Below are 14,513 nucleotides of genomic sequence, written 5' to 3'. Positions count from 1 at the left end.
ACGCCTCGATTCTGTGATTTACAAGTTCTCATTGATGTGAAATTTAAGTAATTGTTTTAAACTTTCTTTGACAAAAGTAACTTTCCTTTGGGGCTTAAAGGAATTATCGAGTGCAGGAGACATGGTCCCAAACCGAATGATTATTTAACTGACTCTGTTACAGACCAGGAAGTGCAAAGGCTAAAGGTCAGATTGGATTCCTTGCTGGCTGCAAATGAAGAAAAGGTAAGGAATAATATCCAGTAATATTCTCCCGTTCCCTCCCTCCGTCCCCCTTTACCCATCCTCCCTCCTCTTTCCCTTGTTCCCTTTTCCCTCCACCTTTCCCCTTTCCTCTTTCTCCTTCCTTCCCCTTTCCCTCGTTTTCCCCTTTCCCTCGTTTTCCCCTTCCTTCCCCTTCCATTCCCTTTCCTCTTCTCCCCCTTCCTTCCCCTTCCTTCCCCTTTCCTCTTCTCCCCCTTCCTTCCCCTTCCTTCCCCTTTCCTCTTCTCCCCCTTCCTTCCCCTTCCTTCCCCATTCCTCTTTCCCCTTCCTTCCCCTTTCCCCTTTTCCCTTTCCTCTTTCCCCTTCCATTCCCTTTCCTCTTTCCCCTTCTTTCCCCTTCCTTCCCCTTTCCTCTTCTCTCCCCTTCCTTCCCATTCCTCCTTCCCCTTCCTTCCCCCTCTTTCCCCTTCCTTCCCCTTCCTTCCCCTTCTTTCCCCTTTCCTCTTCTCCCCCCTTCCTTCCCCTTCCTTCCCCATTCCTCTTTCCCCTTCCTTCCCCTTCCTTCCCCATTCCTCTTTCCCCTTCCTTCCCCTTCCTTCCCCTTCTTTCCCCTTTCCTCTTCTCCCCCCTTCCTTCCCCTTCCTTCCCCATTCCTCTTTCCCCTTCCTTCCCCTTCTTTCCCCTTCCTTCCCCTTCCTTCCCCTTCCTTCCCCATTCCTCTTTCCCCTTCCTTCCCCGTCCTTCCCCTTCTTTCCCCTTCCCTCCCCTTCCTTCCCCTTCCTTCCCCTTTCCTCTTCTCCCCCCTTCCTTCCCCTTTCCTCTTCTCCCTCTTCCTTCCCCTTTCCTCTTCTCCCCCTTCCTTCCCCTTTCCTCTTCTCTCCCTTCCTTCCCCTTTCCTCTTCTCCCCCTTCCTTCCCCTTCTCCCTTCCTTCCCCTTTCCTCTTCCCCCCACCCCTTTTCTTTTGCTCTGGATTCCCCCACCATTTCAAAGACGGTTTTATTCATCGACAGGACCGTCGAATCGAAGAGTTGAATTTCCTCTTGACCCAGTGTAAAATGATGAAGCAGATGATTTTAATGGCCCAAGGTAAGGAGGTTCACCAAGTTTCTTTCTCTAGTCTTCGTCCAAACTGATGAGACTAATTTCTATTTCCAAATTACTTTGCCCCTGTAGTTATATCCACAGATTTTGAAGCCGGGATCCAAGGGGGCCCATAAGATGAGGTCACATCGAGTGCACAGCACAGAAACAGGCCATTCGGCCCAACTGGTTCATGCTCCACACGAGTCTCCTCCCAACTTACTTCATCTCACCCTATCAGGTCTCTGTCCATCTGCGGACAGACGCACCACGCGCCATGAAGTCCATGTCTCGAGGAGTCTGCATTCTCTCTTTCTTTATTCCTGCTCCTTCCTCTTCTGGCTGATTTACTGGCAATTTATTTCTGTTGCTGTATATACTGCTTTTAAAGAAAAGAAAATCACTTTCTGCATTGGATACATTGCGTTATATTTCAGCAGTCAGGACAGGGAGTGTGTTGGCGTGTATATATATATATATATATATATATGGGGTTTACAGGAGCTTGTCAGTATTTGCAAGGGGTCCCCGAGAGAGTGTAATAATTTACAAAGGGGTCTCAGGATTTACAGAGGGGAGCCCGGGAGTAAAAGTGACCAGGAGCTGTCAGGTTGTGTAAAAGCCCAACTGGTTCACTAATGTCCTTTAGGGAAGGAAACCTGCCGTCCTTACCCGGTCTGGGCCTATAAGTGACTCCAGTCCCCGCACTAACGTGGTTGACTCTTCACTGCCCTCTGAAGTGGACTGGCAAACCACTCCGTTGTATCAAAAACTGCTGGAAAGAATATCACTGTGGGAGTACCTTCACCACACGGACTGTAACGGTTCAAGAAGGAGGCCCACCACCACCTTGGGCAGTAAATGCCAGCCTTGCCAGCGACGCCCACATCCCCGAGAATGCGACACTGTGATGCCTAAAGTGAGGTGGACTCATCTCAAAACCTTTATACAGATAGTCAAGTCGTTCAGAAGTTATGCTGCAGCCAGACAAAACCCTGGTTAGACCGCACCTGGAGCACCGTGAGCAGTTCTGGGCACCGCACCTTCAGAAGGACATATCGGCCTTGGAGGGAGTGCAGCGTCGGTTTACTAGAATGATACCCGGACTTCAAGGGTTAAGTTACGAGGCGAGATTACACAAATTGGGGTTGTATTCTCTGGAGTTTCGAAGGTTAAGGGGTGATCTGATCGAAGTTTATAAGATATTAAGGGGAACGGATAGGGTGGATAGAGAGAAACTATTTCCGCTGGTTGGGGATTCTAGGAGTAGGGGGCACAGTCTAAAAATTAGAGCCAGACCTTTCAGGAGCGAGATTAGAAAACATTTCCACACACAAAGGGTGGTAGAAGTTTGGAACTCTCTTCCGCAAACTGCAATTGATACTAGCTCAATTGCTGAATTTAAATCTGAGATAGATAGCTTTTTGGCAATCAAAGGTATTAAGGGATATGAAGTTAGATCACAGATCAGCCATGATCTTATCAAATGGTGGAGCAGGCACGAGGGGCTGAATGGCCTCCTCCTGTTCCTATGTTCCTAACACAACTGTCGAAACATACAGCAAATTTGCCTGACATCTTGTTTCAGGGTCTTCTGAAAGAATGCTAATGGGAAGCAGTGAAGAAGAGTTAAGTGTCTGTTCAATGATTGCGACCCCCACTAAAATGGCCCACTCAGAAGTAATGAGACCAGAGGTAATGATTATAAAGTTGCCTTTCAAAGTACGGCGATGTTTTTATTTTTGCATGTATTATAAATGAACTTACACTTTAATCATTCATAACCCCAGCCTTTCTGGAGGCATGGTTAGTAAGTTTGCAGATGACACCAAGATTGGTGGCATTGTGGACAGTGAAGAAGGTTATCTAGGATTGCAACGGGATCTTGATAAATTGGGCCAGTGGGCCGATGAATGGCAGATGGAGTTTAATTTAGATAAATGTGAGGTGATGTATTTTGGTAGATCGAATCGGGCCAGGACCTACTCCGTTAATGGTAGGGCGTTGGGGAGAGTTATAGAACAAAGAGATCTAGGAGTACAGGTTCATAGCTCCTTGAAAGTGGAGTCACAGGTGGATAGGGTGGTGAAGAAGGCATTCAGCATGCTTGGTTTCATTGGTCAGAACATTGAATACAGGAGGTGGGATGTCTTGTTGAAGTTGTACAGGACATTAGTAAGGCCACACTTGGAGTACTGTGTACAGTTCTGGTCACCCTATTATAGGAAGGATATTATTAAACTAGAAAGAGTGCAGAAAAGATTTACTTGGTTGCTACCAGGACTTGATGGTTTGACTTATAGGGAGAGGTTGGATAGACTGAGACTTTTTTCCCTGGAGAGTAGGAGGTTAAGGGGTGATCTTATAGAAGTCTATAAAATAATGAGGGGCATAGATAAGGTAGATAGTCAAAATCTTTTCCCAAAGGTAGGGGAGTCTATAACGAGGGGGCATAGATTTAAGGTGAGAGGGGAGAGATACAAAAGGGTCCAGAGGGGCAATTTTTTCACTCAAAGGGTGGTGAGCGTCTGGAACGAGCTGCCAGAGGCAGTAGTAGAGGCGGGTACAATTTTGTCTTTTATAAAGCATTTGGACAGTTACATGGGTAAGATGGGTGTAGAGGGATATGGGCCAAGTGCAGGCAATTGGGACTAGCTTAGTGGTATAAACTGGGCGACATGGACATGTTGGGCCGAAGGGCCTGTTTCCATGTTGTAAACTTCTATGATTCTATGATTCTTTTGGGATCCTGTCTTGTGTTTTCAATACAGGCCTCACCCGGTGTCCCCTCGTCCCCCGTGGGATCTCGCCTGACGCCCGTCGAGTTTGAAATGAGGTAAGAAAACCTGACTGTGAAAGGGGAGTTGAGGCAGAGACCATTGAATCCCTTTTAAGGGATGAGTGAATGAATATTTGATGCAGAGTAAGATACCGAGGTGCAGGGAGGGAGGTGGCAGGATTAGTCTGGGATTGCTCGGGCAAAAAGCCGACGCAGGCACAATGGGCCGAATGGCTCCCTTCTGCTCTGAGAACTTTTATGGTGCCATTAAACCTGCTGAGTTAGGGACAGCCATGTTGGATGGTTGGTTTGGTCGTGTGTTACTGTAGTTTCAAATGATCTGCTCGCTAAATGGAAGCAGGTGCAATACAATATTGGAAAATGTGAGGTTCTGCACTTTGGCAGGAAAAATCAGAGAGCAAGTTATTATCTTAATGGCGAGAAACTGGAAAGTACTGCAGTACAAAGGGATCTGGGGGTCCTAGTGCAAGAAAATCAAAAAGTTAGTATGCAGGTGCAGCAGGTGATCAAGAAGGCCAACGGAATGTTGGCTTTTATTGCTAGGGGGATAGAATATAAAAACAGGGAGGTATTGCTGCAGTTATATAAGGTATTGGTGAGACCGCACCTGGAATACTGCATACAGTTTTGGTGTCCATACTTAAGAAAAGACATACTTGCTCTCGAGGCAGTACAAAGAAGGTTCACTCGGTTAATCCCGGGGATGAGGATGTGGACATATGAGGAGAGGTTGAGTAGATTGGGACTCTACTCATTGGAGTTCAGAAGAATGAGAGGCGATCTTATTGAAACATATAAGATTGTGAAGGGGCTTGATCGGGTGGATGCGGTAAGGATGTTCCCAAGGATGGGTGAAACTAGAACTAGGGGGCATAATCTTCGAATAAGGGGCTGCTCTTTCAAAACTGAGATGAGGAGAAACTTCTTCATTCAGAGGGTAGTAGGTCTGTGGAATTTGCTGCCCCAGGAAGCTGCATCATGAAATAAATTTAAAACAAAATCGACAGTTTCCTGGAAGTAAAGGGAATTCGGGGTTATGGGGAGCGGGCAGGAAATCGGACATGAATTTAGATTTGAGGTTAGGATCAGATCAGCCATGATCTTATTGAATGGCGGAGCAGGCTCGAGGGGCCGATTGGCCTCCTCCTGCTCCTATTTCTTATGTTCTTAGGTCTACGGGTCGAATACAGAATGGTAACAGATGTCAAAGTAGAGTTGAGTCAGCGATGCGACATCACAACTGCGACAACTTGCATTTATATAGAGCCTCTAATGGAGTAAAAACTTCCCAAGGCGATTCACAAGAGCGTAATCAGACAAAATCGGACACCCAGCCACTTGGAGAGATATTAGGACAGGTGACCAAAAGCTTGGTCAAAGAGTTGGGTTTTAAGGAGGTAATCTGAGGATTAATTTACAGTAATTGGTTGAAAGAAACACGGTGAATGTGAGAACAGAATATGGAGGAAGGGACCTGATCTCCAGGAATGTTTCTCATTGAATGTTATACTTAAAAAAAATTAACATGAAGACTAGCACGAGGAACTTTTGGAGATCTCCTTTTCATTGCCATGCCTAAAGGCAACTAATTCATTAATTGGGGCCCGATCCACAGCCCAGAAGTCCAAATTGTAATGTGCACATATGGAAGCAAAGCACAGACACATGAGGCAATCAATTCTCCTTGACAGACTGAGCCAAGCATGTCCACTGTCCTTCAGGGCACTGGTGATGATTGATTAACCATCTTGCCTCATTAATGGGGCCTGGAGTGACAGGCTGGTCGCATCTGGCCCTGCTTCAGATAACCCCGCAGGCCAGTGCTCCAACATGTCAGGGAGTCAAAACAATGTAGGACAGGGTGAGGGAGAGAGAGAAACGGGAACAGACGAGAAGCGTGTGAGAGAGAGATCGGGTGAGCAAGAGGTACGTGTAGAGGGAGAGAGAGAAAGAGACAGAGGACAAGTGGCACTCACAGGGAGGGGTGGGGGAAGAGAACCACAGATGAGACCGGAACAAAGAGAGAACCACACACACACAAGGGGAGAGGGGGAGAGAGAGAGAGCGCACACCAGAGGTACAGACAGAAACACACAGACACAAAGGCTAGAGCAAGAGACGGGACGAAGCAGCCCGCTTGATTGGCACCCCATCCACCACCCTAAACATTCACTCCCTTCACCACCGGCGCACAGTGGCTGCAGTATGTACCGTCCACAGGATGCACTGCAGCAACTCGCCAAGGCTTCTTCGACAGCACCTCCCAAACCCGCGACCTCTACCACCTAGAAGGACAAGAGCAGCAGGCACATGGGAACAACACCACCTGCACGTTCCCCCTCCAAGTCACACACCATCCCGACTTGGAAATATATCGGCCGTTCCTTCATCGTCGCTGGGTCAAAATCCTGGAACTCCCTTCCTAACAGCACTGTGGGAGAACCGTCACCACACGGACTGCAGCGGTTCAAGAAGGCGGGTCACCACCACCTTCTCAAGGGGCAATTAGGGATGGGCAATAAATGCCGGCCTCGCCAGCGACGCCCACATCCCATGAACGACTAAAAAAAAAACATAGTCAGGACAGAGATAGAGAAAATAATGCAGATGGGGACTTACGAGTAAGAGAATGATGGATGCACACTGGGGTGTACTTAGGAAAGCAAATGGCATGTTGCCCTTTTATTGCAAGGGTGTTGGAGTACAAGAGTAAGGAAGTCTTACTCCAATTGTACAGGGGTTTAGTGAGACCTCACCTGGAGTACTGTGCACAGTTTTGGTCTCCTTATCTGGGGAAGGATATGCTTGCCTTGGAGGCGGTGCAATGAAGGTTCACTAGATTAATTCCTGGGATGAGAGAGTTGTCCTGTGAGAAGGGGTTGAGTAGAATGGGCCTCTACTCTCTGGAGTTTAGAAGAATGAGAGGTGATCTCATTGAAACATATAAGATTCTGAGAGGGCTCGACAAGGTAGATGCTGAGAGGCTGCTTCCTCTGGCTAGAGAGTCTAGAACTAGGGGGCACAGTCTCAGTCTAAGGGGTCGGCCATTTAGGACTGAGATAAGGAGAAATTTATTCACTCAGAGGGTCGTGGAATTCTCTACCCCAGAAGGCTGTGGATGCTCAGTTGTTGAGTATATTCAAGGCTGAGATCAATAGATTTTTAGACACTAAGGGAATCAAGGGATAGGGGGATCGGGCGGGAAAGTGGAGTTGAGGTCGAAGATCAGCCATGATCTTATTGAATGGCGGAGCAGGCTCGAGAGGGGCCGTATGCCCTACTCCTGCTCCTGTTTCTTCTGTTCTTGAAATCAGACGATGGGAAGGAGAGAGGGGAGAGGGGAAACAATGGCAGAGAGGAGTCTACAGACATCCACAGGGGTGGAGGCCAGCCATGTTAAAGCGAGTGTTCTTCACAGGGCGAACCTGAGGGAAGGCAGCCATTTTGTAGTGAAGTGTAACGGGCCTGTGATATTGGTGTAAGGACGCAAAAACGATGACATCGCAACATAAAACACGGGGAAGAGTCAGCTCCCTCCGAGTTTGGGGGGAATCACACTCGAGAAGGTGTCCCTCAACTCCTAAAGTGTTGAAATGATGCTCTTCGGCTTGACGTTTCGGGATGGGCAATAAATGCCGGCCTCGCCAGCGACGCCCGCATCCCATGAACGAATAAAAATAAATAAATTTGGGAGCGTCTTTCTCGAGAGACAGTGAATCTGTTCCATTGTTCTGTTTGGGAGTCTGATACGCCAGCTCTTGGTAGTTTTGACCAGTTCCTGTTCCTGCGTCATTCTGGCTCCAAGCCCCCATCTCCCACCCTCCGCCTAAAGTTCTGTTGCTTTGCATTTTGCTTTGGTCGGCCCACGGTGAGACAGTCACTACCTCAAGCAATTTCAGCCTCTGCAACTCAACGCTGACGGTGCCTTATCTGAAATTCAGAAAAGGGCCTGGTCATCCTGAGAGGAACCGTTCTCCGGGTGAAGAGATCACGGCAAACAGGCATTGGTGAGTCGAACAGGAAGTAGAAATGTGACTAGCTGATCTCCCGCTGGTGTTGCTCAACGGTAAGTGTGAGCTCCGAGCACAGTTATGGTGTTTAGCTGCTAACCCGGCCTGTTTCTTTCAAGGCCGCTGCTGAAGTACCTCTTGAGGGGGAGTGCCACAGGTAATTTTTTAGTGTGTGTGCGCGTGTGAACGGTTTGAGGTCAGTCAGAGTGCAATTGCATCTGCCCGCAAACGTCACACGTCTGCGCTATACATGAGATTTACTTATAAATTAAAGGGGCAGAAGGGTGCTCGGTTTGACGTCTCATTTAGAAAGACAGCTCCTGGGACTCTCCACCCCAGTGATGATAAGCCCAGAGTCCTGTTCCCATGCCAACAGAGCTTTGGAAGCCTCGCTGCAGCGCTCTTAAAGGGGCAGGCCAGGTTAGCAGCTATGCTCTGTAAAAGTTCTCCAGTTCCCTGAGCAGCGCCACAGGGAGGTCAGCTAGCCTCTTCGCTATTCGTGCAGGGAGGGCGTGAAGAATTTTCCTTTGGCCTGTACTCCCGCACTACCGATTGTGTCGCATTTACCGTGGGTGTACATTGGTTGTTTTTTTTTGAATTCCCGCAGGACACAACAGAGGCAGACGTCGACTAGTCTGGAGGAACTGACCAGGGGGCGACCCGAGGAGGTTAGAGCGCTGGGCATTCGCACTGAAGTTCGGGTTTGCGCAGAAGTCTCGAGTTTGGATTCCCCCCCCCCCCCGCCCCCCCCCAACTCTCGTTTTTGGAGAGGTGTTTAAGACTTAGCAGGTGGACCCAACCAGAGCCAGTCACAGGAACTCGAGACTTCATCTGGAATTAAGCCCGACCAATGTCTTGCGGCAGTATTGGCGGGGTGGGGGTGGCAGTATTGGGAGGAAGGATCGCAGGAATATCGAGGGAGCTTTGGTAATAGTTCAGGACTTCAGAAAAGAAAATCCAAAGTAATTGGGGGACCTACCAAGCCTCATTAAAAGGTGTGTGAATCTGACCTGTGTGTTTGTCACTAAATTGGATGCTATTTCTCCCACCCTCACTCAAACCTCTCTCCCATGTAACATCTACGGTGAAACCTAGATATACTGATTTTCATGCATTGGTAACTGTTAATCAGCAATGTCGAGCTGTTTTTAATACCCAAATTGCTGATTCTCTGGGATCTGTACAAACACAGCGTCCCATTTTTGAGAGTGTTTCTCCCTGAGTGAAGCCCTTCGACCTCTGTAATTCATAACAATGCATTCATAACCGAATATCATTTGTATCTCTGTGTGTGGCATGTGAACTAACAAGATGTCAATATTAATTAATTTTTTCCCTCCATCGATCCATGCTGAACTGATTCCACCTTTTCCCCCCCTCTCTCTCTCCTCCTGCAAACCAACAGCTCTCAGTCTGGGACAGTGAGGAACCCACACAGTCTGAGGTATTAACTCATTTATTTAACCTCCTCTCCGCTGCTCCTCTTGCCTGTCTGTCGGTCGTTCTCTCACTCCTTCATCCATACACTTGCGTGTTTTATGGGAATGCGAGTCTTTGTTTGACATCTCACACTGGGGAATGCCAACTTGGCCCTCCCCCAATGAAATTTCTGGAGTGTTTTATCACGATATTAATTTTACTCGTTCTCGGGATGTGGGCGTCGCTGGCAAGGCTGGCATCTGTTGTCCATCCCTAATTGCCCTGAGAAGGTGGCGGTGGGCTTTCTTCTTGAACTGTTGTTAGCGGGTTTGAGACAACTGAGTGGCCACTTCAGAGGGCAATTAAGAGTCAACCACGTCGGTGTGGGACTGGAGTCACATATAGGCCCAGACCGGGTAAGGAGGGCAGGTTTCCTTCCCCAAAGGACATTAGAGAACCAGTTGGGCTTTTAACGACAATCTAATCGCTTCATGGCCAAATGTTTTAAACTGATTTCAAATCCTCAAACTGCCTTGGTGCGATTTGAACTCACACTGGATTACTAGTCGAGTAACATAACCACAACAGGACAATACGAGCATTGTACTCCAAGCCGCTGTTTTCTGCAGTGTTGCCACGGTTGTAATGTAGGAGACGCAGCAGCCAATTTGCGCACAGCAAGGTCTCACAGATGGCCAGATGATCTGCTTTAGTGATGCTGGAACGAATATTGGCCAGGACTCCGGGGAGATCTCCCCCGACCTTCTTAGAAATAGTGGCCATGGGATCTTTTGCGTCCAACTGAGAGGGCAGACGGGGGCCGCGGTTTAACGTCTCATCTGAAAGACGGCACCTCCATACAGTGCTGCACTCCCTCAGCACTGCACTGGGAGTGTCAGCCTGGATTATGTGCTCAAGTCTCTGGAGTGGGGCTCGAACCCATGATCTTCTGACTCAGAGGCAAGAGCCATGGCTGACGCTAATGGCTAATGGAATACTGCATACAGTTTTTGGTGTCCATACTTAAGAAAAGACATACTTGCTCTCGAGGCAGTACAAAGAAGGTTCACTCGGCTAATCCCGGGGATGAGGGGGTGGACATATGAGGAGAGGTTGAGTAGATTGGGACTCTACTCATTGGAGTTCAGAAGAATGAGAGGCGATCTTATTGAAACATATAAGATTGTGAAGGGGCTTGATCGGGTGGATGCGGTAAGGATGTTCCCAAGGATGGGTGAAACTAGAACTAGGGGGCATAATCTTAGAATTAGGGGCTGCTCTTTCAAAAGTGAGATGAGGAGAAACTTCTTCACTCAGAGGGTAGTAGGTCTGTGGAATTTGCTGCCCCAGGAAGCTACATCATGAAATAAATTTAAAACAGAAATAGACAGCTTCCTAGAAGTAAAGGGAATTAGGGGTTACGGGGAGCGGGCAGGAAATTGGACATGAATTTAGATTTGAGGTTAGGATCAGATCAGCCATGATCTTATTGAATGGCGGAGCAGGCTCGAGGGGCCGATTGGCCTACTCCTGCTCCTATTTCTTATGTTCTTATGTTCTAACAGCCTGAAAATCAGTCGGGCCGGGAATCTAGGATGTCTGACTCGCTCCTATTGAGCGCGACTCCAACCTGGAACCATTGGCTCGCAATCTTTGGTAGCTCTAACGTCCGGTAGCTTCGTGATGGCTCAGTCTTTTATTGCGCGTTTCTTCTCCGTTGTCTTTTATTCTGCTTTGTCCACCAGAGCAAGACTTACTTGGACAACAGCAAGTACCAGACTCTTCCGGGGAAACTCCCACAGTCCAATCACCGGGACAACGCTGAGCACTCTCCGCAGCCGCGCAGGGTGACCGCAGTCCAAAGCAGAACGCCCGTGATCCCCGAAGACTGGGAGAACGCCGCCGCCAACCTGAGTACGTATCGACTGGTAACGTGCACTTCACAACGTAGAATCCGACAGCGCAGAAGGAGGCCGCTCGGCCCGTCGTGCCTGTGCCGGCTCTTTGGAAGAACTATTGAATTAATGCCCCTCATGCTGCTCTTTTCTCAAAAACCCTGGTGTAATTGAATGGCGGACCAGGCTCGAGGGGCTGAATGGCCTCCTCCCGTTTCTGGTGTTTGCATCCTGCAAATAAATCGCAGCGATCGGTTCCAGTTTGAAACGTGAAAACTTTGTTTCGTTTCTTTAGCGTTCCAATCCTTGAGAGATTTTTTTTCAAACTTTTTGCTCGCTGTAATTATTTCGAAGGGGGGCAAATGGCAGGAGGGACAGAAACGATTGGGTTTTATTGTGTCACGGATGCAAAGCGGCAGCGAAAGAAAGCCATTCGTTGACCTGGAGCCTGAAATTCACGGGCAGTTCCAACAGCCCTCGGGCAAACCCAGGCAATTGTCGCTATTTGTTAACTGCCTTAAAGGGGCAGGCCAGGTTAGCGACCAAACGTCAGAGCTTGAGCAATGCCACGGGAGATCAGTTAGTCACTAAAATAGTTTTAATCAAACTGATACTCAATGCTTTTCCCCCCCCCCATCCCAAGATAGTTCCATGTTGCTAAACCTAGTGATTGAGGGCCATTAATGAATTTGTTCCAATGCATGCATTAATATTTTTTCATTCAGTGAAAACGTGGGCTGGTTTTATTAATTGCATGATGCCACACTAGATTAATCTTGGCCATAGAATTGGCTATAGCGAATGTCCAAAGGGACCTAGGGGTTCAGGTACATCGATCATTGAAGTGTCATGAACAGGTGCAGAAAATAATCAAGAAGGCTAATGGAATGCTGGCCTTTATATCTGGAGGACTGGAGTACAAGGGGGCAGAAGTTATGCTGCAGCTATACAAAACCCTGGTTAGACCGCACCTGGAGTACTGTGAGCAGTTCTGGGCACCGCACCTTCGGAAGGACATATTGGCCCTGGAGGGAGTGCAGCGTAGGTTTACTAGAATGATACCCGGACTTCAAGGGTTAAGTTACGAGGAGAGATTACACAAATTGGAGTTGTATTCTCAGAAATAGGCCATTCGGCCCTACTGGTCCATGCCGGTATTTATGCTCCTCCCTCCCCTCTTCAGCTCACCCTATCAGCATAACCTTCTGTTTCTTACTCCCTCATGTGTTTATCCAGCTTCCCCTTAAAGGCATCTATGCTATTCACCTCAACCACTCCTTGTGATAGCAAACTCTTCCCACTCTCTGGGTAAAGAAGTTTCTTGTGAATTCTCATTTGGATTTATTAGTGATTATCTTATGTTTATGTATGTATGTATATACGTGTCCGTATCCCCAGTGGAAGCATCTCTCTCTACATCTAAGTAGCTCCTCACTAACTCTGCCTTTGCATGTAACCAAAATTCCTTATGGCTCCTGTACCCAAATGATAAAGAAATATAAAATATCTCATCTCATATCACAAGGTCTTTGACTCTTGAAGTGAGCAGTGTTTAGAGGGTTGGGTTGGGTTGGGTTGGTTGGGTTGCCATAGATTCTTACAGCACAGAAGGAGGCCATTCTGCCCATCGTGCCTGTGCCGGCTCTTTGAAAGAGTTGTCCAATTAGTTCCCCCCCCCCCACTCTTTCCCCTGAAGACACACTGTGTGTATTTATTACCAGTGAAGGAGGTCAGGTAATGGGTGGAGGTGTGAGATTGACTTGTTGCAGGTTCGATGTTGATTCATGCGTCACAAGTCGGGTTCCTGATCACGGTTAGAACATAAACATAAGAACATAAGAAATAGGAGCAGGAGTAGGCCAATCGGCCCCTCGAGCCTGCTCCGCCATTCAATAAGATCATGGCTTTCAGGGCTATGGGGAAAGAGTTGGCGGGGGGGGGGAACTAATTGGACAGCTCTTTCAAAGAGCCGGCACAGGCACGATGGGCAGAATGGCCTCCTTCTGTGCTGTAAGAATCTATGGCAATCCAACCAACCCAACTCAACCCTCTAAACAATGCTCACTTCAAGAGTCAAAGACCTTGTGATCTGATCCTAACCTCAAATCTAAATTCATGTCCAATTTCCTGCCCGCTCCCCGTAACCCCTAATTCCCTTTACTTCTAGGAAACTGTCGATTTCTGTTTTAAATTTATTTCATGATGTAGCTTCCACAGCTTCCTGGGGCAGCAAATTCCACAGACCTACTACCCTCTGAGTGAAAAAGTTTCTCCTCATCTCAGTTTTGAAAGAGCAGCCCCTTATTCTAAGATTATGCCCCCTAGTTCTAGTTTCACCCATCCTTGGGAACATCCTTACCGCATCCACCCGATCAAGCCCCTTCACAATCTGATATGTTTCAATAAGGTTGCCTCTCATTCTTCTGAACTCCAATGAGTAGAGTCCCAATCTACTCAACCTCTCCTCATATGTCCACCCCCTCATCCCCGGGATTAACTGAGTGAACCTTCTTTGCACTGCCTCGAGAGCAAGTATGTCTTTTCTTAAGTATGGACACCAAAACTGCATGCAGTATTCCAGGTGCGGTCTCACCAATACCTTATATAACTGCAGCAATACCTCCCTGTTTTTATATTCTATCCCCCTAGCAATAAAAGCCAACATTCCGTTGGCCTTCTTGATCACCTGCTGCACCTGCATACTAACTTTTTGATTTTCTTGCACGAGGACCCCCAGATCCCTTTGTACTGCAGTACTTTCCAGTTTCTCGCCATTAAGATAATAACTTGCTCTCTGATTTTTCCTGCCAAAGTGCATAACCTCACATTTTCCAATATTGTATTGCATCTGCCAAATCTCCGCCCACTCACCCAGCCTGCCTATATCCCCCTAGTAGGCTTTTTATGTCCTCCTCACTCTCTACTTTCCCTCCCATCTTTGTATCATCTGCAAACTTTGATACGTTACACTCGGTCCCCTCCTCCAAATCGTTAATATCGATTGTAAAGAGTTGGGGACCCAGCACCGACCCCTGCGGAACGCCACTGGCTGCTGCTTGCCAGTCCGAGAATGAACCATTTATCCCAACTCTCTGTGGGTTGTG

At 47.9% G+C, this 14,513-nt stretch overlaps 1 protein-coding gene across 10 annotated transcripts in view; it reads left to right on the top strand.

Moving 5' to 3' along the window:
• ppfibp2b (PPFIA binding protein 2b) overlaps positions 1-14,513 on the top strand; it is a 270,248-nt gene that overhangs the window by 206,970 nt on the left and 48,765 nt on the right. For 9 of the 10 annotated variants that reach the window (XM_067994225.1, XM_067994223.1, XM_067994222.1 and 6 more), the window contains 7 exons: positions 164-225; positions 1,216-1,291; positions 2,874-2,980; positions 4,057-4,121; positions 8,703-8,763; positions 9,501-9,539; positions 11,260-11,428. In XM_067994225.1, the coding sequence (XP_067850326.1) occupies positions 164-225; positions 1,216-1,291; positions 2,874-2,980; positions 4,057-4,121; positions 8,703-8,763; positions 9,501-9,539; positions 11,260-11,428 (579 nt within the window). The remainder of the gene's footprint in view (positions 1-163; positions 226-1,215; positions 1,292-2,873; positions 2,981-4,056; positions 4,122-8,702; positions 8,764-9,500; positions 9,540-11,259; positions 11,429-14,513) is intronic. The other variant, XM_067994228.1, reaches the window with a different exon arrangement.

Source organism: Heptranchias perlo, chromosome 12, assembly GCF_035084215.1.
Source record: "Heptranchias perlo isolate sHepPer1 chromosome 12, sHepPer1.hap1, whole genome shotgun sequence".
Classification (NCBI taxonomy): domain Eukaryota; kingdom Metazoa; phylum Chordata; class Chondrichthyes; order Hexanchiformes; family Hexanchidae; genus Heptranchias; species Heptranchias perlo.
Note: the sequence above shows the minus strand (reverse complement) of the source record. Positions and strands in the feature narration are given on the sequence as shown.